At 54.2% G+C, this 22,662-nt stretch overlaps 7 protein-coding genes and 1 non-coding gene across 8 annotated transcripts; 6 read left to right on the top strand and 2 right to left on the bottom strand.

The window, feature by feature from the left end:
* Positions 1 to 978: 978 nt before the first annotated feature.
* Positions 979 to 1,566, top strand: BDP55DRAFT_628188 (uncharacterized protein; the record flags this gene model as incomplete). The annotated part of the gene is made up of 3 exons (XM_060571866.1): positions 979 to 1,085; positions 1,192 to 1,220; positions 1,331 to 1,566. The coding sequence occupies 3 exons, from the start codon at positions 979 to 981 to the stop codon at positions 1,564 to 1,566; spliced, it is 372 nt and encodes a 123-aa protein (XP_060434227.1).
* Positions 1,567 to 2,543: 977 nt separating this feature from the next.
* Positions 2,544 to 3,865, top strand: BDP55DRAFT_725061 (pectin lyase fold/virulence factor; the record flags this gene model as incomplete). The annotated part of the gene is made up of 3 exons (XM_060578970.1): positions 2,544 to 3,199; positions 3,257 to 3,320; positions 3,380 to 3,865. The coding sequence occupies 3 exons, from the start codon at positions 2,544 to 2,546 to the stop codon at positions 3,863 to 3,865; spliced, it is 1,206 nt and encodes a 401-aa protein (XP_060434226.1).
* Positions 3,866 to 5,177: 1,312 nt separating this feature from the next.
* Positions 5,178 to 6,216, top strand: BDP55DRAFT_543825 (uncharacterized protein; the record flags this gene model as incomplete). Its single annotated transcript, XM_060568443.1, has 2 exons — positions 5,178 to 5,441; positions 5,533 to 6,216. The coding sequence occupies 2 exons, from the start codon at positions 5,178 to 5,180 to the stop codon at positions 6,214 to 6,216; spliced, it is 948 nt and encodes a 315-aa protein (XP_060434225.1).
* A 372-nt stretch (positions 6,217 to 6,588) lies between these two features.
* On the top strand, positions 6,589 to 6,660 carry BDP55DRAFT_t67. Its single transcript has one exon. It is a non-coding gene; the product is annotated as a tRNA-Ala (tRNA).
* Positions 6,661 to 8,600: 1,940 nt separating this feature from the next.
* BDP55DRAFT_575344 (zinc carboxypeptidase) lies at positions 8,601 to 10,539 on the top strand. Its single transcript, XM_060570769.1, has 3 exons — positions 8,601 to 9,295; positions 9,397 to 9,741; positions 9,804 to 10,539. The coding sequence occupies exons 1-3, from the start codon at positions 8,965 to 8,967 to the stop codon at positions 10,394 to 10,396; spliced, it is 1,269 nt and encodes a 422-aa protein (XP_060434224.1). The 5' UTR covers positions 8,601 to 8,964; the 3' UTR covers positions 10,397 to 10,539.
* A 497-nt stretch (positions 10,540 to 11,036) lies between these two features.
* Positions 11,037 to 12,619, top strand: BDP55DRAFT_691127 (glycoside hydrolase superfamily; the record flags this gene model as incomplete). The annotated part of the gene is made up of 3 exons (XM_060576934.1): positions 11,037 to 11,642; positions 11,708 to 12,344; positions 12,402 to 12,619. The coding sequence occupies 3 exons, from the start codon at positions 11,037 to 11,039 to the stop codon at positions 12,617 to 12,619; spliced, it is 1,461 nt and encodes a 486-aa protein (XP_060434223.1).
* Positions 12,620 to 12,869: 250 nt separating this feature from the next.
* Positions 12,870 to 14,528, bottom strand: BDP55DRAFT_543751 (amidohydrolase; the record flags this gene model as incomplete). Its single annotated transcript, XM_060568437.1, has 1 exon — positions 12,870 to 14,528. The coding sequence occupies one exon, from the start codon at positions 14,526 to 14,528 to the stop codon at positions 12,870 to 12,872; it is 1,659 nt and encodes a 552-aa protein (XP_060434222.1).
* A 4,279-nt stretch (positions 14,529 to 18,807) lies between these two features.
* BDP55DRAFT_628181 (hydantoinase/oxoprolinase) lies at positions 18,808 to 21,953 on the bottom strand (the record flags this gene model as incomplete). Its single annotated transcript, XM_060571865.1, has 3 exons — positions 18,808 to 19,092; positions 19,158 to 21,826; positions 21,908 to 21,953. 3 exons carry the CDS (start codon positions 21,951 to 21,953, stop codon positions 18,808 to 18,810), a joined length of 3,000 nt encoding a protein of 999 aa, XP_060434221.1.
* Positions 21,954 to 22,662: the final 709 nt, after the last annotated feature.

Genomic DNA, 22,662 nt, shown 5'->3' with positions numbered 1-22,662 from the left:
GGACCTGGTTGACATATCTCTTTTTCTAGATGGCACTCAAATTATGTAGGATATGAAATCATCTTGATGGTGGTGCCTGGCTGCAACCTTGAACAAAGACTAGACACTGCAGCCCTTCCAAGGGCAAAATCAAACACTGAGCGGGTTTTGTTTTGACTGTGAATGCTTACAGAACACTGCAGATGTGGCATCCATCTGCCATGAATTAGTGTTCACAGTCATAGATAGTCACACCTCCTAAGTAGCATTTGCCGCAAATCACTATTGTGCACCCTACGTATGCGCCGTGCTGAATGCACATATCCGGGGTCACACCGCCTGACAGAAGCGGTTGAGTCTGATCTTGTAATTAGTCGCTTTGGAAGATAAAATGTTGAGCTTTGCTGGTCTCTGAAAAATGCTCTCTCGGCGAGGTTCTCGTCGAATTTTATGGCTGGTGATGGTGGTGGCACTACCATAGAGGCCACCACATTCACCATATCCCTGTGTGGTCTCTAGATCCATATGGGTTTGCAAAGGCCAGTTCAAATGGACTGCGCAGTATCAATAAGTTGCTTCATCTGTATCGGTAGCAGTCGAAGCGAGTGCTGGCAACGTTGTGGGCCGCGTTCCTCCATGTGTGGCGGGAATGCTGATCTATCGTCTTCCTCAAGAGCCACGGGGTGCAATTGATTTTGCAATGGCTCACCTAAATGATATCGACGATACGTATGAGCTCTTCCATATGTCTTAATGGCTATAATCATGAAAAATGATGGCATAAGAACTGCTGTTCGAGGCAGCTTCTTGGATGCAGCTGTGTTTGCGACGGCCCATCTATATAGTTTATAAGTCAGACAAGAGCCAAAGCCTCTTTCACGTGTACTTTTACCCAAAAGCAAACATGGTACCGCTAGTAGTATTGAATATTTCACTTCATGAGTGGTTGGAGTGGTCATAAGTTGTCTGCCTAAGGTTGGTGGCTAGAGTAATATCTAAATGGCCTTCTCTTACAACAAGGATGAGTTTGTACATATAATATGGCTCTGCGTGGGATATGTGGGTATCGAGAGATGGCTGCTATGCCGAGTCCGAGCTTCCCATTGGTAAAACTTACAACACTGAGAGCCATTCCATAGCGGAAAGGGGTCAGCTCACAGTCCGTGGTGTGATAGGAACATGGGAACTATAAGTACCCTAATTGTGACGTAGGAAAGCTTCTGAGACTATCCAAGTTCAAGGTAAGAGTACGCCCAAAACAACACTTGATTATCCCGGCTCTAAAATTACGTTGTCTTGATGTGTTATTGTCGCAAGCTCTGAAAAGTGGACACTACGACTGAGATTGTAGTATGTTGCGAGTTACAAGGAACTAATAGGCTCGGACCGAAGCTGAACCAAGGCGGGAGAGTCGGATCCGAAGCCATGGTAACTCGTCAACTGCAAGAACCACCGACGATGCCGCTGACTACTCCGTACCAAGCCTCCAAGCGTCCAATTTCCCGGGTCGGTGGGCGGACGAGGTTCATCCGAGTCATGAGCCAAGAGCGCATGCCAATGGGCCTTACCCAGCGACAGAAAGCTTAAACTTAGGGCTGTTTAGAATATATTGCAGCAGCTGTCCGTCGTTTTCATCGCTTTTGGAGTCGGCGAGATCACTATTCTAGAAACACCTTCCGCAATCCGATAAATGCGGTGGATGAGCCTCATGCTGCAATGTACCTTGAGTATCATGGCTGAGGGTCCAGGAAGCTGTGTGTCAAGTATTCGCAAGCTTATTGTAAGATTATTGACGGAGCGCCAGTAATCTTGAACAAGGTAAGGTATCTCGAAAATAACCTGGGTCATCTCACTGCCGGATGCACTCGCTTTCCCAACCAAATCATTTGGGCCCAGATCTAGACTCTTGAATCAGCCTTTGACTCCATCATGAACTCAAAATAATTTCACGACAGCGGAGGCGGAGTCTATTGGGGCTGACGAACTCCCACCGGGTATCCGGGACCACTACCTAACCTACTGGACCACACCAAGAGAATGCAAATGTTCTGCTGGTGTGTGGCCCATCTTGGCGTAATAGCGCCATCTCGCACCAATTTTATACCTTGAGTAGGGGTGACCCGACATTATAGTTAATTGTGCTCCAGCACCACCAAAACAAGCTAGGCCTCTACGTGGGCAGGAAATTTCTGGTGCCATCCCTATTTTGCGAGTCAACGACTTCTAAACCCACGCTGTGTGAGCAGACTGAGCGAAGTTGGAAAAAAGTTTCTTAGAGAGTACCAAGACTTTCTTAATGTGTTGTTCCTGCTGGCCTAAAGTGCCAAGATAGATCCATCTCCGTGGTATCACTGTCTGCCTGAACCGGAGCCGGTTGCGACGATGAAGCCATGCCCACGCAGCAGTCTATAAATCATCACCAGCGCCATGCTCTCTCGCTGCCTACAATATGTTAGAAGTAGTTGACCATACCGTTCTCTCTCACCCACATTCTTTTGTGTGATTTGCAAACCCAACTTTTACACTCTTTTTCAAAGTACATACAAAACACATTCTTTTTCACAATGTTGCTCATCCCAGCATTACTCTCCTGCCTCTCCCTGGCCCAGGCGGCCAACATTTTCGTGTCTCCCAAGGGCGTCGCGACCCCGGACGGTACCCAAGCCAAGCCCTTCTCCGACATCCAAGCCGCCGTCAACATCTCCCAGCCGGGCGACGTCATCATTCTCCGCGGCGGCACCTATGACCTGCTCAAGAACATCAACATCACCGTCAACGGCACCGCCGCCGCCCCCATTACCCTTCACGCTGCCAAGGATGAGGAGGTCATTATCGACGGCGAGGGTCTGCCGGATACGCCCGCAGCCGTCGGCGCCTCCGTACTCGGCCGGAACCGCGGCGTGCTCCACGTCGAGCGCGTGCAGTACTGGAACTTTGCTCGTCTTACCTTCACTCACGGAGCGTATGGCGTGTATGTGAAGGATTCAAGCAACTTGCGCTTCAACCAGATCGTCACTCGTGAGAACTACGAGAGCGGTTTCCACATGCAGGGTGCCCTGTCTAACAACGTTATCTCCTACCTTGACTCATATGGTAACCGCGACCCGAGAAACAATGGCGAGAATGCCGATGGTCTGGCTATCAAGGAGGGCAAGGGTGAAGGCAATATTGTTGTTGGCAGCAGATTCTGGGATAACTCTGACGATGGTGTCGACTTCTGGTGAGTATTTTCATGGTCGTTTATGTTGCCGTGGTGCACAAGCTGACAGTATCTCAGGGAGTTCCACTCCAAGTTGACCATCAAGGACAGCATCGCGTGGGGCAACGGCTTCAACCGCTGGGTAAGTCAACATCAATCTCCTATCCCATTCACACTGCAACTTTCTAACAGCCCACCTAGAACATCCCCGACTTCACCGGCAACGGCAACGGCTTCAAGCTAGGCGGCGGCAGCGCAGGCGACATCCTCCCCGCCGCCCGCGATGTCATCAACTGCATCGCCTTCGGCAACAAGGCCAACGGCTTCACCGACAACTCCCAGACGGGCGCCTTCGCCATCGAGGACAACACCTCGTGGATGAACGGCAAGACCGGCTTCCGCAGCGTCAACGCCACGGGCGTCCTCAAGCGCAACGTCGCGGCCCTCAACAACCCCGAAGCTCTCGCCAACGCTACCTACTTTGGCCAGGCCACGCTGCGCGAGCGCCAGACGTCTATCGGCAACTCGTGGGATGTCGCTGGCGCTGCGCTGACGAACGCGAGCTTCAAGAGCGTTGATATTGGCCTTGTTTCTGGTGCGCGCGGCAAGAATGGCAAGATTGTGCCGAGCGACTTTTTGGTGCTTGCCAATGGTGCCAAGATGGGTGCTACGACCAACTGGAAATAAGCAGAGCTTGTTTCTATGGGCATTTCTCTCTGGAGGACGATGTCTGTCTAAAGGATACGGTGGCTTTCGTAGATGGGAACCCAAATATCAAGCCTTTCCAATTTTTGCAACCTCGATGGACTGGTGGGCGTTCTTGTGATGGCCAGTTCATAGACCGAGCGGGTCCAGAAACTCCCGTCTCCCTTTCGTGACTTGTCAACTGTAAAGCCATGTGGCTGAAAGATACGATCCCAAACTGTAAGAGCCATACACGCGCGTAGGTGTGTAGTGAGAGAACAAGTATAGGTCGACTTGGTTTTGGGCGGTAATTTTTCGGTTCGTTTCAAGCATCCCACCACCCTCAGTCGCTAGTCCACTGTTTTCCCATCAATGGCGGATTAGCGTCAGCAGATACCTCTCTGATTCTCTTCACGGCTAATCTTGTTTGATTCTCTTCTCTTTTAAATGGGTGCACCGGGAGAGAATGGACGGCATCATTGCGGTCAATCATGATTTATACGTGATTCGTGAGTACTGGAAGTAGCGATGCACAGCGCGGTACCACAATGTACTGAGGCCATCCAGTAGTCGATGGGTTAGGAAACCTTCATGTATACTAGAATAAAAACATACCAGCCAGCCCCAGAATGTGTCAGTGTGATCAAGACCTCTTGTTAGATGTTCGATTTCTTACTAGTGGCCAAGTGCCAGGCTAGAAAGCCTCACAACTTGGCTTCATCTTGCGCCAGACCTCAGACCATCCGCCAGGTGTGGCACACATCTCCGCTACTAACTCCACACCAAGCACTGTTGAGCCGACACGTCGGCCGTGGGGCGGGGCCGAGACCACGGGGCGGACCACGGGCGACAAATGAGAAAACGTTGCTCTCCGCTCCGGAATCGGCACTAAAAAAAGGAAAAAACAGGGCCCTGATGAAAGAAAGTGGGATGCGAGCTTGATTCTTGAACGTGGGATCTCACCCAGGTGCCACAGAAAATACAAGGGAAGGGAAGATGCTTGATACGACTCTGAACATACGGGTGGGCGTGACGTAGTAAGCACGTCAAGCTGGGCACTCCCCTGCCAAGCAAAGTCTCCGGCTGCCGTGATGTGTGATGTGTGAGGTGATGTGATCATGCGCGTCATGTCAAGATCTCACCTTAGCTTATCTGCACCTTAAACTCTCTACCCTACTAACGCACTCTTGATCCATTTGAAGCAGATTACCGACAGGTTGGATTGACAAGATCAAGAGCCTATTGCAACTGCATCACCAAACCTTCCATTCGTCTGATCCAGGCATCTCTCTTATCGTCGAGGAAACGTCACATTATGAAGTCAATCGGTATCTTCCCCGCTTCAGGAGGCTTAGGCGGCAGCACCTACGATTACCTCTTGAAGCTTCTCCCTAGCGATCATATCATCCTCATCAACCGTCACCCGGATCGCGTACCCCAAGAACACATCAAGAACGGCGTCCGGGCGCGCAAGGCATCATACGAGTCGAGCCCCTCCGATCTTGAGGCCGTGTTTGCGGGCATCGAGGTGCTATTCCTCATCTCCTACCCAAGTCATGTACACGACTACCGCAAACAGGTACGTGAGAGATGGAAGTTTGGAGCCAGCCATGCTCGTCATATTACCAGACTTGTTCATCACCAGACGGGTGGCCTGACAAAATCCACAGGTCCAACTACCCGTCGTCGACGCAGCCCGCCGCGCAGGCGTGAAACACATATTTTATAGCTCCCTAGCCTTCGGCGGCGACCTGCAAGACGAGTCGGTAGCGGAGGTAATGCAAGCCCACCTCTCTACGGAGCGGCACCTCGCCTCCGCCGCGGCCTCCGACCCGAACTTCACGTACACCTCGATCCGCGAGGGCCTCTACTCAGAATCGTACCCAATCTACACCTCCTTCTTCGACGTCAACTCTCCTTCCTCGTCAAACGAGATCCTCATCCCCCACGACGGCTCCCACCCGGGCGTGGCGTGGGTGAAGCGCAGCGAGCTGGGGGAGGCGACGGCGAAACTTATCGCGCAGTATTCCTGGGACCCGGAACAATTCGCCCACGTGAATAAAAAGGTGCTACTGTCGGGCGCACGGGTCTGGTCTCTTGAAGAGACGGTCAGGGTTCTTGGGCGGTTTTCTGGGAGGGACTTGAGGATCCGCGAAGTGGGCGTGGATGAGTACGTGAAGCTGCCGCAGGTTTTGGCGAGGTTCGGGTCGGTGGAGAAGGCGAGGACGTGGGCGACTGCGTGGGAGGCGATCCGAGCGGGGGAGACTTCTGTTGTGTCGGAGACGTTGAGGGATGTTATCGGGCGAGATCCGGAGGAGTTTGATGTCACGATACAAAAGTTGAAGCAAGCGTGAGGGCAGGGAGGATCTGGGTTGGTGGCGTAGGTTCAACGATCTGGGCGGGAGTGCGCATGCGGACCGCTTGATGAGCTTGATGGGCGGCAGCCATCAGCGGGTAACACCGCGACGTCGACTCTGGGAGCTGCTGAGGCCATGGGTTTAAGGGGCTCGCCCGCAAATCTTTGGACGAACATTATGATGCGGTGCATTGGCCGACTCAACACCAACTTGGGTCGTCTTTCGACTATACGGGGACAGACAGTGGGAAAGCGTCGAATTTTGTGATGGAAGAGAGGAACAGAGGATAAACAGCGCTGGAGTCTCCGGGAGGGGCTACCCGGGCGGCTGGCTGCATCAATGATTCCAGTGCGTGAATCTGCAGAGAGCGGGCGATTGGTTTAGTGGTATAATGACCGCTTAGCATGCGGTAGGTCCTGGGTTCGATTCCCAGATCGTCCAATTCTTTTGCTTATGGCTCCTCTGTGGGGCCATTTTTTTCAATCTGTATCCCAAATCATCCTGCTTCAGTCCTCAAGTGATAGAGAGTCGGATTGGTGGGGGAATATCCATGTGCGTAAGGTAGTCCTCATTGATAGCTATCGTCGTTGGACATCCCACCGTAAAATGGCATGCATGTCAAATGGGATCGAAGATGAAGATGTGGCACTGGATGAAATGGTAGCTTAGAAAAAGGCACTCTTTGACGTGGTACGGCTTCCTTTCATCCGCCAAGAAGCAGTTGCTGAAGTCACTTTGCCTGTCTGACGGACTTGGGAGTTCTAGCCTTCGCAATATCCATCAAAGTCAATTGATGAGCAGAATGAGGTGGTCTATGAACGACTAGCTTTTGTTCTTTTCAGCCCGAACCAACGTTTCCAGGCGTCTTTCTACAGAACTTGTGGGTGGCAAAATATACTAAAAGCGGCCATGGTTTCCTTCAGCAATGTCCAAGCTCGTGATAATATACTCAAGATTTAATTAAGTACGCCATCTCTTGTCAATTTTACTGTTATTACGCAGTTTGCTCTGTGAACTATGCGGACACCTCCGCTGCCGATGGGAATGCTGCTAGAGTGCTCCGGCAGAACTCGTATTGACGCTGGGATAAGCAGGCGGGGGATCGTATTAGCGCCCCATCCACCAAATAAGCGTTTTAAACTTAAATCGGCACTCCTGAATGATGTGCTGATAAGGATTCAAAAATGCCGTGCTGTGCCGTCCCCCCAACCCAAAGATGCCAGCTGGAGAGATATTCTTACATACCTCCCATTCCGGTCTAGAACACGGACGATTCTTCCTCCAAGACACACGACGCAACTAGCCCGTAGCCTATCTCAATCAAGCTCTTGTTGCAGGAAACGGGCTCATGCAACCCAGCAGGCCTCAAAGTCCAGCTTTGCGTGCTTTGCCCAACCCCCCAACCAACCCGCACGATCGCCAAAGTCCCCTTGAATCCTTACCGCCGCGCTACCCCGGTTCCGGCAGGTCGGTTGCCCGCAATCCGGCACTTAACCTTCTGGATCTGTCCAAGACTCTAAGGAAGCTCGCGGGGGTGCCATTGGCAGTCTGGCAATGCGGTGTTGTTTGCTTGAGCCTTGGGTCGCATCAGGCTCCACCACCAGTCCTACCAGCCCAATCTATCTAGGCTTTTGTTCGACTTGCTTAATCAAGTCTCCAAAGCCGACCAGACGATGCAAAAGGTCCGTCAAGCGCCCTTCTTCATGGTATGTCATTCGGATTCGCCATGCCGCTCGTCCCGTCAGCCTGTACAGCGTGTATTCGTAGAACCTGTCGTGTACGCTGCCGCCTACCAGACCGACCGTTCGAAGGGTTGCGCGCTCGTCTGATGATGCCAAAAACCCCCCCCTGACTGAGATAGACATGCCCAGCCGCAATCCAATGCTTCTCTCCGAGCTTCCAACCTTCCTTCTCCAGGTCCCAGGTCCCAGTTCCCCTCGGCTCCCCTCCACCCTCCCCCAAGCCCAGGATCTGTGCGCTATTAAACGCAGAATCACCAGCCAGTCGTGTCGGTAGCCGTGAGTCTCCAGTCCCGTTTTACCTTCCCCCCTAAGCCAACCCAGCGCGGGGAAGCGAGCTTGGGGTAGCACAGTAGCACCACCTCAACTTTGAAGATACCATCACAGCTGCATGTCCTATCCCTTCTCACATAAGGTAGTAGAGGCGGGGACTTTTGTCTGCAGCGCGTTTTCCCACATGTGTCTTTCTTGTGTTGATCAGGCAGGTCCACGGTCCAACATAGTCAAATTGTCAATGTCGAAAAAGTCAAAACAAAAACAGCGGAAAGCCAAAGGGCACAGATGGGGCAAACTTGGACTGGGATACATCATACCAAGATACTTTCCCTTCTCAAGGCGGGCCGCAATGACCAAAACGGGAAGGTTGTAAGAGCTGCCCAGGCGATCCCCGACGGTCCGATCCTCGTCATTCATCCTGTTCCTGTTTCCCGTTGGTCCTGCCAGCGAAAAGTGTCCATCTCTAGGCAAGGAAACTATGTTTTTTCTGCTTTCCCCTCTTATCCTCAACCCTTGGTAATAGCCAAATACGACTCTGAACTCTCTTCGCACTCGTAAATCGTACATAAAGGAGAGCACACCCGTGCGGCTCTCAACCTTGATGATGCCTTCCCTCGTGCACCCTCGCTGAACCAACACGCGCGGTCGCCATACACTCACTTCCGACCAACCTCCTCTAACTCTCAAGAGATCTCTTCTTCATCGTCAAACGTAACTCACCACCGCAACGATGAAGTCCCTCGCCGCCCTCTCCACCCTCGTCGCCGCTGCCTCCGCCGCATCGGTCGCGGGCGCGAGCTCCAAGCGCGTGAGCTACGACGGCACAAAGGTCTTCCGCCTCTCCGTCGGTGACGAGGTCGACAGAGTCAATGGCGTCGTCGACAAGCTCCAGTTGACGACCTGGAAAGGTGCCCCGAGAGCTGGTGCCTTTGCCGACATTGTCGTCCCCGCCGCCGAGGTCGACTCTTTCAAGGCTGAGGTTGCCGGCATGAACCTCACCACCATGCACGAGGACCTCGGCGCCTCGATTGCGGACGAGTCTGGCTTCTCTGTCTACGCTGGTAAGTCCCAACCCCTTTGCACTGTTTGATGTCTCTCCACCTTTGCAAAACTATCCCACGCGGATGTGATTTCCCAATATGCCAACTAACTTTTCTCTCAGTCGGCTCCGCCAACGCGACCTGGTTCAACTCGTACCACGCGTACGCCGACCACCTTCAGTTCCTCAAGGACATGGTCGCCTCGTACCCCAGCAACGCCGAGATCGTCACCTCGGGCTCGTCCCTCCAGGGCAACGCCATCACGGGCATCCACATCTACGGAACCTCAAAGGGCACCAAGCCCGCGGTTGTGTTCCACAGCACCGTCCACGCCAGAGAGTGGATCAGCACCATGTCCAATGAGTACATTGCCTGGAACCTCCTGAGCAAGTACTCCTCCGACACGGAGATCAAGAGCTTCGTCGACAAGTACGACTTTTACATCTTCCCCGTCGTCAACCCTGACGGTAAGTTTCTTTCTGCCCCTCCCCCTCCTAACCATGAACCTTCTTTCTGATTTCTCTTCAAGGCTTCATCTACACCCAAACCACCAACCGCCTCTGGCGCAAGAACCGTCAGAGCACCTCTGGCAGCACTTGCATCGGCCACGACATCAACCGCAACTGGCCCTTCCAATGGTCCGTCACCGGCGGTGCCTCCACCGACCCCTGCGCCGAGGATTTCAAGGGTCTCTCCCAGGGTGACGCCCCCGAGACCGCCGCTCTTTCCGCCTGGCTCGCAAAGATCAAGGCCGCCCAGGGCCTCAAGCTCTTCATCGATTTCCACGCCTACTCCCAGCTCTTCATGACCCCCTATGGCTACTCCTGCACCGCTGTCTCCGCCAAGAACACGGAGCTTCAGTCCCTTGCCAAGGGCGCCGTCGCCGCCATCAAGGCTGTTCACGGTACCTCGTACCAGTACGGTCCCATCTGCACCACCATTTACAAGGCTACCGGAAGCAGTGTCGACTACGTCAATGATGTCGTCAAGGCCGATTACACCTTCACTCAGGAACTTCGTGACACGGGTAACTACGGCTTCGTCTTGCCCGCTGCTCAGATCGTGCCCACCAGCGAGGAGACTTACGCTGGTGTCCGCTACCTGCTCCAGAACATGAAGTAAATGGTATTCGGACGGTGATGGCTTTCGGACGATTTTCCTTTTACGAGAATGAGTCTGGCGGTAACCCCTTTCATGTATTTAGTTTAACCATCCCATTCTGTAGATATTCCTTCAGAACATGAACAAATAAACAGTGATCAACCAACCTCTCATTGCAACCGTGAGCCCGGGTGGCCCCTCGCAAGTCCAGCATGTGTTTCGTTTCCTGCAAGCCAAAGCCTATTAAACATTGAGGCATCTGTCCAAGCACGGCCCGTCGGCACGCCGATACGTCCTCGGTGCCATTGAACCATCAAACTTCAGACGACTTCTCGGCTGCATGTGCAAGTAAAGGTAGCCAAGCACAAGTTCTCCGCCGACGTCGCGTGGGTACCTAGGCGTTCCTGGACAGAGGTGGGAAGAAGGCCCGAGCCAAGGATCTTCCTACCTTATTTTCTCTTTGTGCCGTCATGTCCTTTCCACCGTTGTGCTCATACCCCGGATTACTTCATTATTGTCTCAGAAGTTCCTTTGTCACTCTCGAGGGTCCCTATACCAGAAGCGGCTCACGAGAACAAACATTTTCAACATTTAAATCAAGAAACCTTCAACCACTTCATGAACATTACTAACGCTTAACAACACACGAAAATCACACACAATGCGCCGACTCTCAAGTCTATCGGCGCTGCTAGCAGCCCTAGCAATCCCCCTCTCCACCTCCGCCGAGCTCACCCGCCGCGATCTCCAACCTCTCCCGCTCTCCGTCCGCGACCGCGACATCGTCGATGCCCGCAACGCAACAGTCGCCCTCGTAGGCGTGAACTGGGCAGGCCACGAGCGGACCATGCTGTCCGAGGGCCTACAATACCAATCCGTCGCGCACATCGTCAAGCGCATCGCCGAGACAGGCTTCAACTCCGTCCGGCTGACGTTCGCCACCGAAATGGTGGACGACATCGTCGACCGGGGCGGCGACGTGGACCTCAAGACGACGCTGCAGAATGCGCTAGGGCCGGAGAACGGTACGGCTGTCTTGAAGCAGGTTCTTAAGAATAACCCGTCTTTCAACGAGAGCTCGAAGAGGCTTGATGTGTGGGATGCTGTTGCGGCGGAGCTGGGGAGGCAGAAGATTTACGTGCATCTTGATAATCATGTTTCCAAGGCAGGGTGGTGCTGTACGCCGTATGATGGGAATGGATGGTTCGGCGACACAAACTTCAACACGTCTAACTGGGTTCGCGGACTATCCTACATGGCAGAGCATGTAAGTTTCAACATACTCCCGCATCTCATCCTGATCAAACTTCCCATTGGCTAATCTTTGCGCAGGGAAAAGCTTCAAACTGGACAACCTTCACAAGCATGGGTCTCCGCAACGAGCTTCGCGACCCCTTTTCCGCAACCCCTCCCCAGAGTCTAGAGAACACGACCTGGACGACATGGAAGACACGCATGGTACAAGGCGCGAACGCGATCCACGCTGCCAATCCGGATGTTCTCATCTTTTTTGGCGGGCGCATCTTTGACTTTGACATTTCGGCCCCGGTGCAGGGGACGTTTGCCAGCGAACCGGGCTTCAACTTCTCCATTGCCGAGTTTTCTTTCAAGAACAAGTTTGTGTTTGAGCAGCACCAGTATGATCAGGGCCTTGTTGATGACGCGTGTACGAGTTATCGGGATATCCTAACGGCGTTCGGCTCTGACGTTATGACTATTGGGAATAATGGGACAACTGGGAACGGGACCATGACGAACGGTACGATAAAGAATGGGACGAGTAATCGGGCGCCGTTGGTGATGACGGAGTGGGGGCATGATCAGACCGATGAAAGCGGCGCATTCAAGGACAAGTTCCGGAGATGTCTAATGGACTTCATGGTTGATCGGCAAGTTAGCTGGATGGTTTGGGTCATGGGTGGAAGTTACTACACGCGCGAGGGTGTGCAGGATAAGGATGAGCCTTGGGGTGAGTCTACTCTCCTCTTCAAGAAGATTTTGATCATTGCTAATCTCACCATGATAGCTATTCTGGACCACAACTGGGATGGTTACCGCGGGAAAGCTTCCATTAGACGACTCCAGAGCGACATGGAGAGGACGTACGCAGCCTTTCACCAGTCTATGCCCGATGCTGGGCGAAGTCCTGGAAACCAGCCAAAGAGTGTTGCAACGTCATTTTCGTGCAGCGTCTCTTTGGCTACTTTGATGGGTATTGTCGTCGCGGGTATGATCTGGGCGTAGAGAAGAAAGAGTCTCGAGAGGTAAATAAAAGGCTGTGTTCATTGTGCATATTCGGGCTTGCTAGTCTTGCTAAATTCTGCTTGTCTTTTCGTCTCAACATCACCGCGGAAACTCTACACTGAAATTCGATGGGTCTGGAAGATGTTCTTGAAATCATTGCTGTTTACCAGGTCTACAGTATGCTTCAGTATGAAATTCAACTATCAACGGCATCTATATAACAAGGAATCTATGTCATCACAGACGCGTGCTACTTCTTCCCAGAAAACACTTGCTTCCCCTCAAACCAAGTCTCCAGCGTCTTCGCCTGCAAGGCCTTTGTCGGATCCCAATCAAGATCAAAAATAGTCAAATCAGCCTTCTTCCCAACCTCCAGTGAACCAACCCGATCCTCCAAGAAACAACTCCTCGCCGCCCCCTCCGTCGCACCCGCCAACACATCACACAACGACAGCGCAAACTGCGGATTCACAACCGTTTCCAGCTCGGGCTCCCGCGCGGACCGCCGCGTCGTGGCAATGTACAAGTTATCAATCACATGATGAGGCGCCGTCGGCGCATCCGACCCAATCGCCACGTGCGCGCCTCCATCCGCGAAATCGCTGTACGCAAACGCCCGCCCGCACCGGTGCTCCCCGATCAGCGTCGGCCAGGCGCGGAGGATTGCCGGGTCCGAGTGAACGGGCTGCACGGAGGCCGTGATGCCGAGTTTGCCTAGGCGCTTTGCGTCCTCGGCGGTCGTGACTTCGAGGTGCTCGATGCGCGGGCGGTGTTCCGGTCCGACGTGCGCTTCCAACACGTCGATCGCGTCCGCGACGGTGCGGTCGCCGATGGCGTGGAGGGCGACTTGCAGGCCGTGTTTGGTGGCGGCTTGCACCACGGGCGCCATGTACCGCTGCGACCAGACGGGGTCGCAGTTGTCGCCGTTGTGACTGTACGGCTCCTTCAAGCTCGCCGTGCATCCGTCAATGATGCCGTCGCAGACGAGCTTAATGCCGACGAGGCGGCAGTCCGGGTCCGTCTCGAGGTTGAATTCGCGCGCCAGCTCGGCGGCGCGCTCTACCTGCTTGATGTTCTCCTCGTCATCGTCCTTGGGAAGGATCATCCAGTAGGCGGCGAAGCGGATAGGGAACGGGCGGCCCGCTGCCTTCTCCTGCTTGCGGTACTCCTGTAGCGCCGTCCAGCCGTCCTCTTCCATGGCCATGTCGATGAGGCCGGTGAAGCCTGCGGCGGTGTAGTCGTTGATGGCCGTCTCGATGGCAGCTATGTGGTCTTGTCGGGTCGAGGTGCGGGCCATGTAGAGGGGGATGAACTTCATGCTCGCCGCCTCGGAGAGCAGGCCGCTAGGCTTGCCTGTCTTCGGGTCGCGCACGATCTCGCCGCCCGGCGGGTCGGGCTCGTTCTCGAGGTCCAGGTCCTTGAGGGCGGCGGTGTTGCACCATGTCGAGTGCAAGTCCTTTGCGGTGATGAGGATGGGTCGGGGGTCGAGGTCGTCGAGGAGGGAGGCAAGTGGCCCCTCGGGCGTCATGAAGTGCATCCATCCGCTGCAAAAGATGCGTTCAGCGTCCGGGTGGGCAGCGGCGTGGTCCCTAATTGTGGTGCGGATGTCCTCGAGGGTCTTGCAGTGGGAGAGGCTCAGCTTGAGGAGCGCCTGGCCGAGTTGCGTCAAGTGGATGTGTCCGTCGACGAGGCCGGGGAGGAGAGTGTGACCGCCTACATCGCGGACCTCTGCGCCGGCGTCGATGGCGGTCTTCACCTCGGGTGCAGAGGCATCTCCGACGAAAGTGATGATGCCATCCTTGATTACCAGTGTTTCTGCAAAGTTGGCCTCTGAACGTTGACCTGCAGGCGCTTTGTTTGACCTAAAGATCTTTCCGTTCTGGAAGACGACGTGTGTTGAAGTCGTCATGCTGAAAGGTTGTGAGAGTTATTGACCCTTGCAGTACATGTAGGTAAAGTAGGTAACACAACGCTAGACGGGAGTCTATGTACGGCGCTGTGTAACTTTCAGCGACTTTAGTCAACCCCTCAATCTCCAAGTTGTCCCAGCGAATAGGGCATGCAATACGTGGCCAAGATCGTGAGGAGGGGTGATGTGGTTGCATCATCCTCGTGATAGCACTGATAGCTTAGATACGGGCTTGGTGGCGGGGTGGCATTGCGGGGTTTGAATCGTTCTGATTTCCGACGCTCCTCGGCCGGGCCCTCGGCGTTGCAACTATATGGGTGGAGAGGTGATTTGTGCTGTCAAGAAAGGACGCGGTTCCTCCGTGATCGGCCTGAGAAGATTCACTCGTCTTGAGAAGATTCACTCGTCTTGGCAGAGAGCTTTTAGAAGATCGGGAGACTCTAGTAGAGGCTAACCGGCGTTCCAACATAGAGTAGTGAATAGGGCGGCAGTGTCACAAATGCAACTCAATGCCATCTCATGTCATCAAAGCCCGGATGCGATCTAGGAACCATTTACAAACTCTCACGTCTTTGAACCTTGCAAAGCCTCAGTCTATATCGAATTTCGGCAAGTTGAAGACTGAAAACTTGCTGTTCGGTTTGGTGCTCATTCTCAAACCTAATTTCTCTTGACCCGGATGGAGGATAGCGCTTGGCTCGTCATTATTCGGAGTCTAATACCAAACCCTCTGCGTGAGGCGCGATTCGGCAATCAATATTCGCTCCTGACTAGGGATTGGCGGCAAAGACAACATAGTCTCGAAGACTCTTGTAGTCAACAAAGTGTAAGCAGTTGGGATAAACTCTCAGGGCTTATATCCATCGGCCAAGTCTGGACCTCGACCCTTTCGTCTCAAAGCGATCTGGGAGTCCGGAGCCAGCGAATGTTCGGCTCCGATCACTAACGGATCTCGTTTCCCCAGTAATGCTGATTTCCACGGCAGAGGCCCCAGCCAACACCAAGTGCGAGACCCCGCCAGGATCGCGAAGGATTTGATTGATATTCTATCTATAGAACTTAGCGTCCATTGACTAATCAGGAACCACCTACTTCACCTCGCAAATGGTGAATTAAATGTCTGCCTAACTATGAGGTAGTATCACCTATTCGCGGTGCCTGTGTGACATGCCGCACCCTGTCTTTCTTCAGCAATCAGCGCTGAAGAACGCCAGGGGTTTGCAATGGCCTGGCATCCGTGTCATGTGACTACGGCGTTCATCGTCCCGCAAATGGATATGCTCGATTCTTCTCAAAGCGCGCTATTGACGCTCTTTTCTCGATCGCGTTGAAGAGAAGAGAGAGGGGTTGGTGCAACCGACTCGACCGCCCAGAAATGCAAAGATGGAGAAGAACAATCAGAAACGAATTTCGTGAGTCGCCCGAGAGTTTGGAAATCTGAAAAAGAAAGTTATGATGTAAGACCACCGTCAGCTGAACGAGTACCTTATGCAAGGTGCAAGCGGTGCCAACAGAGAAAGGTACTTTTGCTCTCCGTGTTCGTCCTCCCCAGCCCTTTCACTCCCCCGAGTCCGCCCTCTCCCCCGGTCTACTTTCCCCGCCTCCCGGCCTTTGCCCGGGTAGTGTCCGTATCCGCGCCGCCCCTCAGCTCAGTGTCCAGTCGAGGAAAGCCGTCCGACCGAGCCTTGTACCCCGCTACCCGGTCCCCGCGCCGAGACTTGACTGATCCACGAAATGCAAATAGATTCGCTGCTCCCGCACCTATCCATGCACAAACTGTTCCACAGCATCCACCAAGTGCGAGTTCCGCGAGAGCGACTTCAAGCGGCCGCCCGTGTCCCGCGAGTACGTCGCGGCCCTCGAGTCCCGCATCGTCTCGCTCGAAAACCTGCTGGGCAACCTCAAGGCCGCCGACGACGATGAGCCCAACCAGATCCTTGATGACCTCGAGGTCCAGGACTATATGCCCTCCTTTTCCAGTCTGCCTTTGGCGGATGAGATTGCACTGAGCGAGGCTATGACCAAGGCTTCGTTTCAGGAGATGACTGACGGTAAACCTAGACTTCCTCTTTCTTTCTACATTCTCTTTGTTTCTTGGCGGTCATCATTTTGGACTTGCAGCTGATTGTCCCCCAGGCTCAATGATCTACCGCGGCCCAACAAGCATCTTCCAACATGAAGTCAGCACCTCAATGTACCCAATCAGCTCCTCCACAGCCTCAAAACCCTCGCCCTTTCACGAGGACAAGGCCAACCTCACCGACCAGACCATACGCCTCTGTATCGGCCTCTTCTTCTTCTGGCAGTACCCGCTCTTCATGTTCATCGACCGGGAAGCCTTCATCCAAGAATTCGAAGACAACCCCGTCGACGGCAGCTTTTGCTCCCCGCCGTTGATCTACGCCTGCGCTTCCTTGGGCGCCCTTATGTCCAAAGACCCGGAGATCCGGACGAAGGCGCAGGGGTTCGCGGACACGGCGCAGACGATCTTGACCACGGACGAGTTGGGCGTTTCGCGGCCTACATCGGTGCAGGCGTGGCTGTGTCTTGCGTATTATGAGACTGGGGTGAGTAACATGTCCAAGTCATGGTTGTATACAGGTAAGAGCGTCCTAGGTAATACCGAAATGCTGGGACTGTGGTCTGATGGAGTATCACCAGGTATTGCCTTCAGAATGGGCCAGGACCTTGGCTTGCAGAGAGATCCTGCGCACTGGGGACCAGAAGAGAAGCCAAACCAGGCCAATCCGTTCCCATTCAACAACGAATTCAGACGCCGGATCTACTGGGGCTCTTTCCTAACGGACAAGTGAGACACATGTATGATGTTCAAGCTGCTTCGTCTAACGTCTTGCCTTTCACAGAATGTTCAGCCTGTTCTTAGGTCGCCCGACATTCATGTACGAAAATGACGCCGACGTCAACATCAGCGAACCTCTGCCGTACGTCAAAAAGGGCATTCAGTACCGTCTCCTACGTGTCTTGCTTATTGACAGACTGAACAGACACGACCCGCCAATCTGGGAAAACTGGCTCTTCTCACACGACCTCGACTTCCTAAAGACCATGCGTCCAGCCGGTCCAAAGCTAACACTACTCTTTAACCAGCAAATCGAGTTGGCTCGCATCGTCCACGACATGCTATCCCAAACTTTCGCCCCCAAGAAGATGAAGGACCCAGCAGCGAGGAGATGGAATGAAGTCTCCCTCAACAAACTCAACGCCCGGCTCGTCGCGTGGCACGAGGCGCTGCCTACCAACATGCGATGGAAGAAGTGGTTCACAAACAAGGACATCCTCCAGCCCAACGTGTCCATTCTACAGTAAGCCTGCTCCGAACTCGCTATTCTCTCGGATGTGAGGGATGCGCTATCAAACCCTGCTGACGGTATATACCAGCATGTTCTACCACAGCACCCGCATCTGTCTCAACATCCCCTTCCTAGCCTCCGTCCGACACATCCCCCCCGCCGCAGACTTGGGTGCCAACGACGACAACAACCCCGAGACGTCATCAAGCAACCCAATCATCAAGTTGCTCAGGATATGCCAGTCCTCTGCGCAGGGCATAGCCGACGTCCTGCAGCGCTTCAAGTGCCAGCATACGCTAGGCAATGCGCCCCTCATCTTCGTCGGCGCCACCATCGTCGCCACGAACGTGGTGTTGGTGACGACGAGACGACAGGGAGGGGCGGTGCCGCAATTGATGAAGGATACGTTGCTTCCTGTTCTTGATAATGCCCTGGAGGAGATGTCTGCTTCGTATAAGCTTGCGGAGGAGGCTCGAGCCAAGCTTCAAATCGCGCTGAATACGAAGGACCTACACCGGCATGCGGAGATGGGACAGCATCCCGAGGCCATATCAGGGGGTGCAAAAAGTGAGACTGCTAGCGTCACTGAGCCGGAAGTTTTGGTGATAGACCCGGCCCTCTCTCGTCCGGATATTGCCCCTGAGACAACAACGACCGGCGCGAGCTCAGGGATGACAACGGCAGAGGCACCCGGCTTCATGAGTCCTGAGCGACAAGGGTGGGAGCCTATGAGCGTTCTAGATGGTGAGGTAGCATTCTGGGGAAACCTTGGCAATGACATATTCGCCGGTTCAGAGCTAGAGTATCTCGATGGCGTGACGGGGTTCGACTGGACTGACCAGCCGCCGATACCTTGAGCGCTATGAGAACACACCTAGAAGCCAGTCTTCATGCACTTGAATCAAACAACATAGCCATCTCATTTAACTTTTTTTTTCCATCTTCTACGGCGGCTTCCGTCTCGTGGCTTACCACTTATATTGGCAATTCGTGCAATTCTCTCCGCCGCACCCGTGACGGAACTCCTCAATGACGCTGACGGGCTTTGTGTACCGCAGCGTCGGGGTGTAGTCGTGATCCAGGCCAAAGACCTTGGGTCCCGCGATTTCGAGCGCCCGTTCCGTGGCCCAAAGCGGGTGTCCCGCCATGATCATGACAGCGACCTTGAGTCCGTACCTATACTCCTGGACGCCGATGGCTTCTCCTGTCGACGTGTCCAGGAGGAAGATGAGATCGGGTACAGTGGCGATGACCTAAGTGTGACAATATCAGTATAAAATCCCCAAAGTTTGATAAATGAGTAAAGAAATTTACTTACCGTTTCGATGCCACTCTCACCCTTACCCAAGACCCCCAAGTTCTCGTTCATAAACGGAACAACAACCTCCTTCAACCCCTCCCCAATCCGATCCGTCTCCGTCTCCATCTCACTCTCACTAAGCCTCTCAACAGTAACCTTGCCGAGACTATGCGCCGTCGCAGTCAATGTGCTCTCAACGCTCCGAATCTTACCCTGGAACAGCACCCTCGCACTCCCGGGCCCGCCAGCGGCCTCGATAATGTCCTTAGTGACAGTCGACACCGTACCAGCTTGCTGCGCCAGCGCCACTACGCGACCTAGACGCCACGCAAGCGAGTACGTGTTGGGGATACCCACCTCACGCATCAGCTTGCCGGGGATCGGTCGTCCCGCGGCGCCGGCGGCGGAGCCCATGGCAACACAGGCGTCGCGAATGGCGATGCCGGCCGAGGTCTCGTCCGTTTGGGTGGCGGGAATGACGACGTTGTGGCCTGTGCCGCTGCAGAGGGTTACGGGGAGGAGCTCGTTGACGGATTTGGCGTGGATGTATTGCGAGACCATTTCGAATTGGGGGTATGCGCGTCCCATCATGTCGCCGTCCACGGTCGGGATGTCGTAGTAGCGCGAGCTTCCCCAGATGAGCGTAGCGACGCCGTTGGCACCGCCAATTTCCGTGGCGATGAGTCTCTCGAATTTGGTCTTCATCTCCTTCTCCATCTCTTGCATCGCATGCCACACGCCGTCACCGCCAGGTCGCTCGATACTCACCGCCGGTGTGCCCACGCTGGCAACTGGTGGCATCATCTCGTCGTCCTTGAGGTCTTCGATCCGGATAATCTTCATCGACTCGCCTTCAGCCAATAACTGCTTTAATTGCAAGTATGGCGCGTAGGGAGAACCGCCGCCGCCGCAGCCCAGGATGTAACAACCGATGGACAAGAACCTGAGATCAGTCTCAGAGAGCGTCCACAAGCCATTGGATTCGACCTTGGGCTTATAGCCCTTAAGATCGACTACCACGTCTTCGGGGTGATCCTCCGCGTCCTCAGCCTCATGGTTTTTTGTCTCCTCAAACATCTCCTCGTCAACCAGCTGGTCAGGCGCAGCCGTCTTCACCATCTCCGAGTACACGCGCTTATGGTCCGCCGGCAGCGCAACCTCAATCTTGATGGAGGTTTGGTTCTCCACATAGGGTACACCCGCAATTTCCTCGTGGAGGATAGTCACGGAGCTCTCGTCACCGCCCTTGGCGACGGCGTTCTGGATAGCCCGGGCCTTGACCTCTGCGATGCCGCCCTGGATGTCAGAGCCGTAGACGATCGTCTCAGCGGAGCCGTAAATCTTGGCAATGGACGCGCCGATCGCGTTGGCGACACCGGCGTGCTCGGGGACCACAACTTTGCTGACGCCCGTAAGTTCCGAGGGGCAGAGAATGGAGCCACCGCCGACGAGGATGACTGTGCATGGTTCGGGCGACAACTTGGCGCGGTCGATGACGGCCTCGAGCATCTTACGGATACGCGCCTTGCCCTTCTCGATAACGTCGCTTGTCAGAGAAACGGCCGTGGTGCCAATCTCGGCACCCGACGCGACTGCAACGTCCGTGGCAGTTGTGACATCGCCTCCGAAGCACAAGGCCTTAGTGATGAGGTCGTGGCCTACACTATCGGGTCCAACGGCTACGGAACCGTCGTCTGCGCTGTGGAGAATAGAGCCCCCACCCAGGCCGATGCTCTCGACGGAAGGCATTTCCAGGTTCACCTTGACGCCGGCCAACGCCGTGTAGCTCTTGGATAATCTGGGGTATCCGTTGCTCAGCAGGTAGCCCACGTCGGACGTGGTACCGCCGATATCCACAACGATGCTGCCCGACTTGTCTATCGAGTCCCTGGCGAGGAACGCAGCACCTCGAATAGAATTCGTCGCGCCCGACGAGAAAATTCTGATGGGAGCCTGCATGGCTTCCGAGAAGGGCAGAAGGTGGCCGGCGTTGGAGGTTAAGTACAGCGGGCACTGGAGACCGATGCGGCGCATGGCGCCGATGAAGGCTCGGATTGTGCGCTGCGCAAAGTTGAGAATCGAGGCGTTGAGAATCGTCGCATTTTCGCGGGCGAGCAGTCCCGGTCCGGCAATGTTGTGGGAGAGAATGATGTTGACATCTTCGCCCAGCTCACTGGCAAGGATCTTACGGACTTCATCTTCCTGGTGGTAGTCCTTGTCGGTACTACACCCGATGCCGATGACTGCGACGTTCTTGAGGCCCTTGGCCTTGATCTGCCTCGCCTGCTCGCGTATAGACGCCTCGTCGATGGGGCCGATGAGGGTGCCATCGATGTTACAGCCACCCGGGATGATGGCTGAGTGGCCGTTGATGATGCGCTTCAGTGCCGAAGGCCAGTCCGCAAAAGGTGGGGTGCCTGTTGAAAAGTTGTGAGATGCCAAGCGGAGAACGGCAATCTTTTCCACGCGGGACGTGTCTCTTTCAATAATGGCATTGAGGAAGTGCGTTGTGCCGATGGCGAGCGCAGTGATGTTGGCGGGGTCTGCGGTTGACTTGTCCAGCAAAGCTTTCAAGGTGGCCTGGACGGAGTGAGTGACGTTTGACGTTGTTGGGGCTTTGTGAGATGCGACGACAGCATCTGTGCTGGACTTGGAGACGTCTAAGAGCACACTGTCGGTATTGGTACCTGCGAGGATAGTCAGTCGTAAGAAGTGGACGATTGTGCCTGGCTTGTAATCCAAGCCGGAATTTGTTCAAAATCTCTTACCTCCAACGTCGACTCCCACGACCAATGTGCCGTCTGATGCACTCATCTTGCTTGACCAATGTTGTTGACTGCGGGGTGTGAGGGGAATTGTGGGAGCAGCTCGCGCAATTAGCAACACCGACCACACTCTAGTTCCAAAGAGCGCGAAAGTCGATCTCAGTAAAGCAATCTTTGGCCAGCAGGGCTGTTTGTCAGTCCTTGGTCGTTGATAATAGGTGGTGATCGCGGGGTGATGACCTCCGAGTCCTTTTGCTGTGGAATGATGTAAAGAATCAGCCGCGCGTGTGCCGTGTAGTGGGGGATCAAGTATGAACCGAGTCAACGTCCGTTCTTCGGCGGCTTTCTTCAACTCTTTGTCGCACCAATACTGGAGCGATCCTCTCGCTTATTATGCAAGTGTAACCACTTTTGTAGGTGCATTCGTATGGGGAAGGTCAGTCGGGATGTGGACGATCGGAGCCTCGGATTTATCAGATTGATCTTATCTGCGCAGGGTACGTATTCGTAGGGCTATCTTGGCTATCAACCATCAAACCAATCACATAAACTCGCGGCTACCCACATCGTGACGCACCATCAAGATGCCCTCATGGACACTGGTTACATAAACTCAACTGCAAGACTGTAAGTGTTGAATCGTGAGCATTTAGGTATTGTAATCATAATTAGCTCAACCGTTTCTAAAAACTCCGATGAAGGTTAGCTAGGAACGAAACCATTTTTATTACTCCATCTAGATAATTGCGTCAATCCTT

Source organism: Colletotrichum godetiae (genome assembly GCF_030913485.1).
Source record: "Colletotrichum godetiae strain CBS 193.32 chromosome Unknown BDP55scaffold_6, whole genome shotgun sequence".
Taxonomy (NCBI): domain Eukaryota; kingdom Fungi; phylum Ascomycota; class Sordariomycetes; order Glomerellales; family Glomerellaceae; genus Colletotrichum; species Colletotrichum godetiae.
The sequence above is the reverse complement of the archived record's forward strand: the minus strand, read 5'-3'. Positions and strand labels throughout refer to the sequence as shown.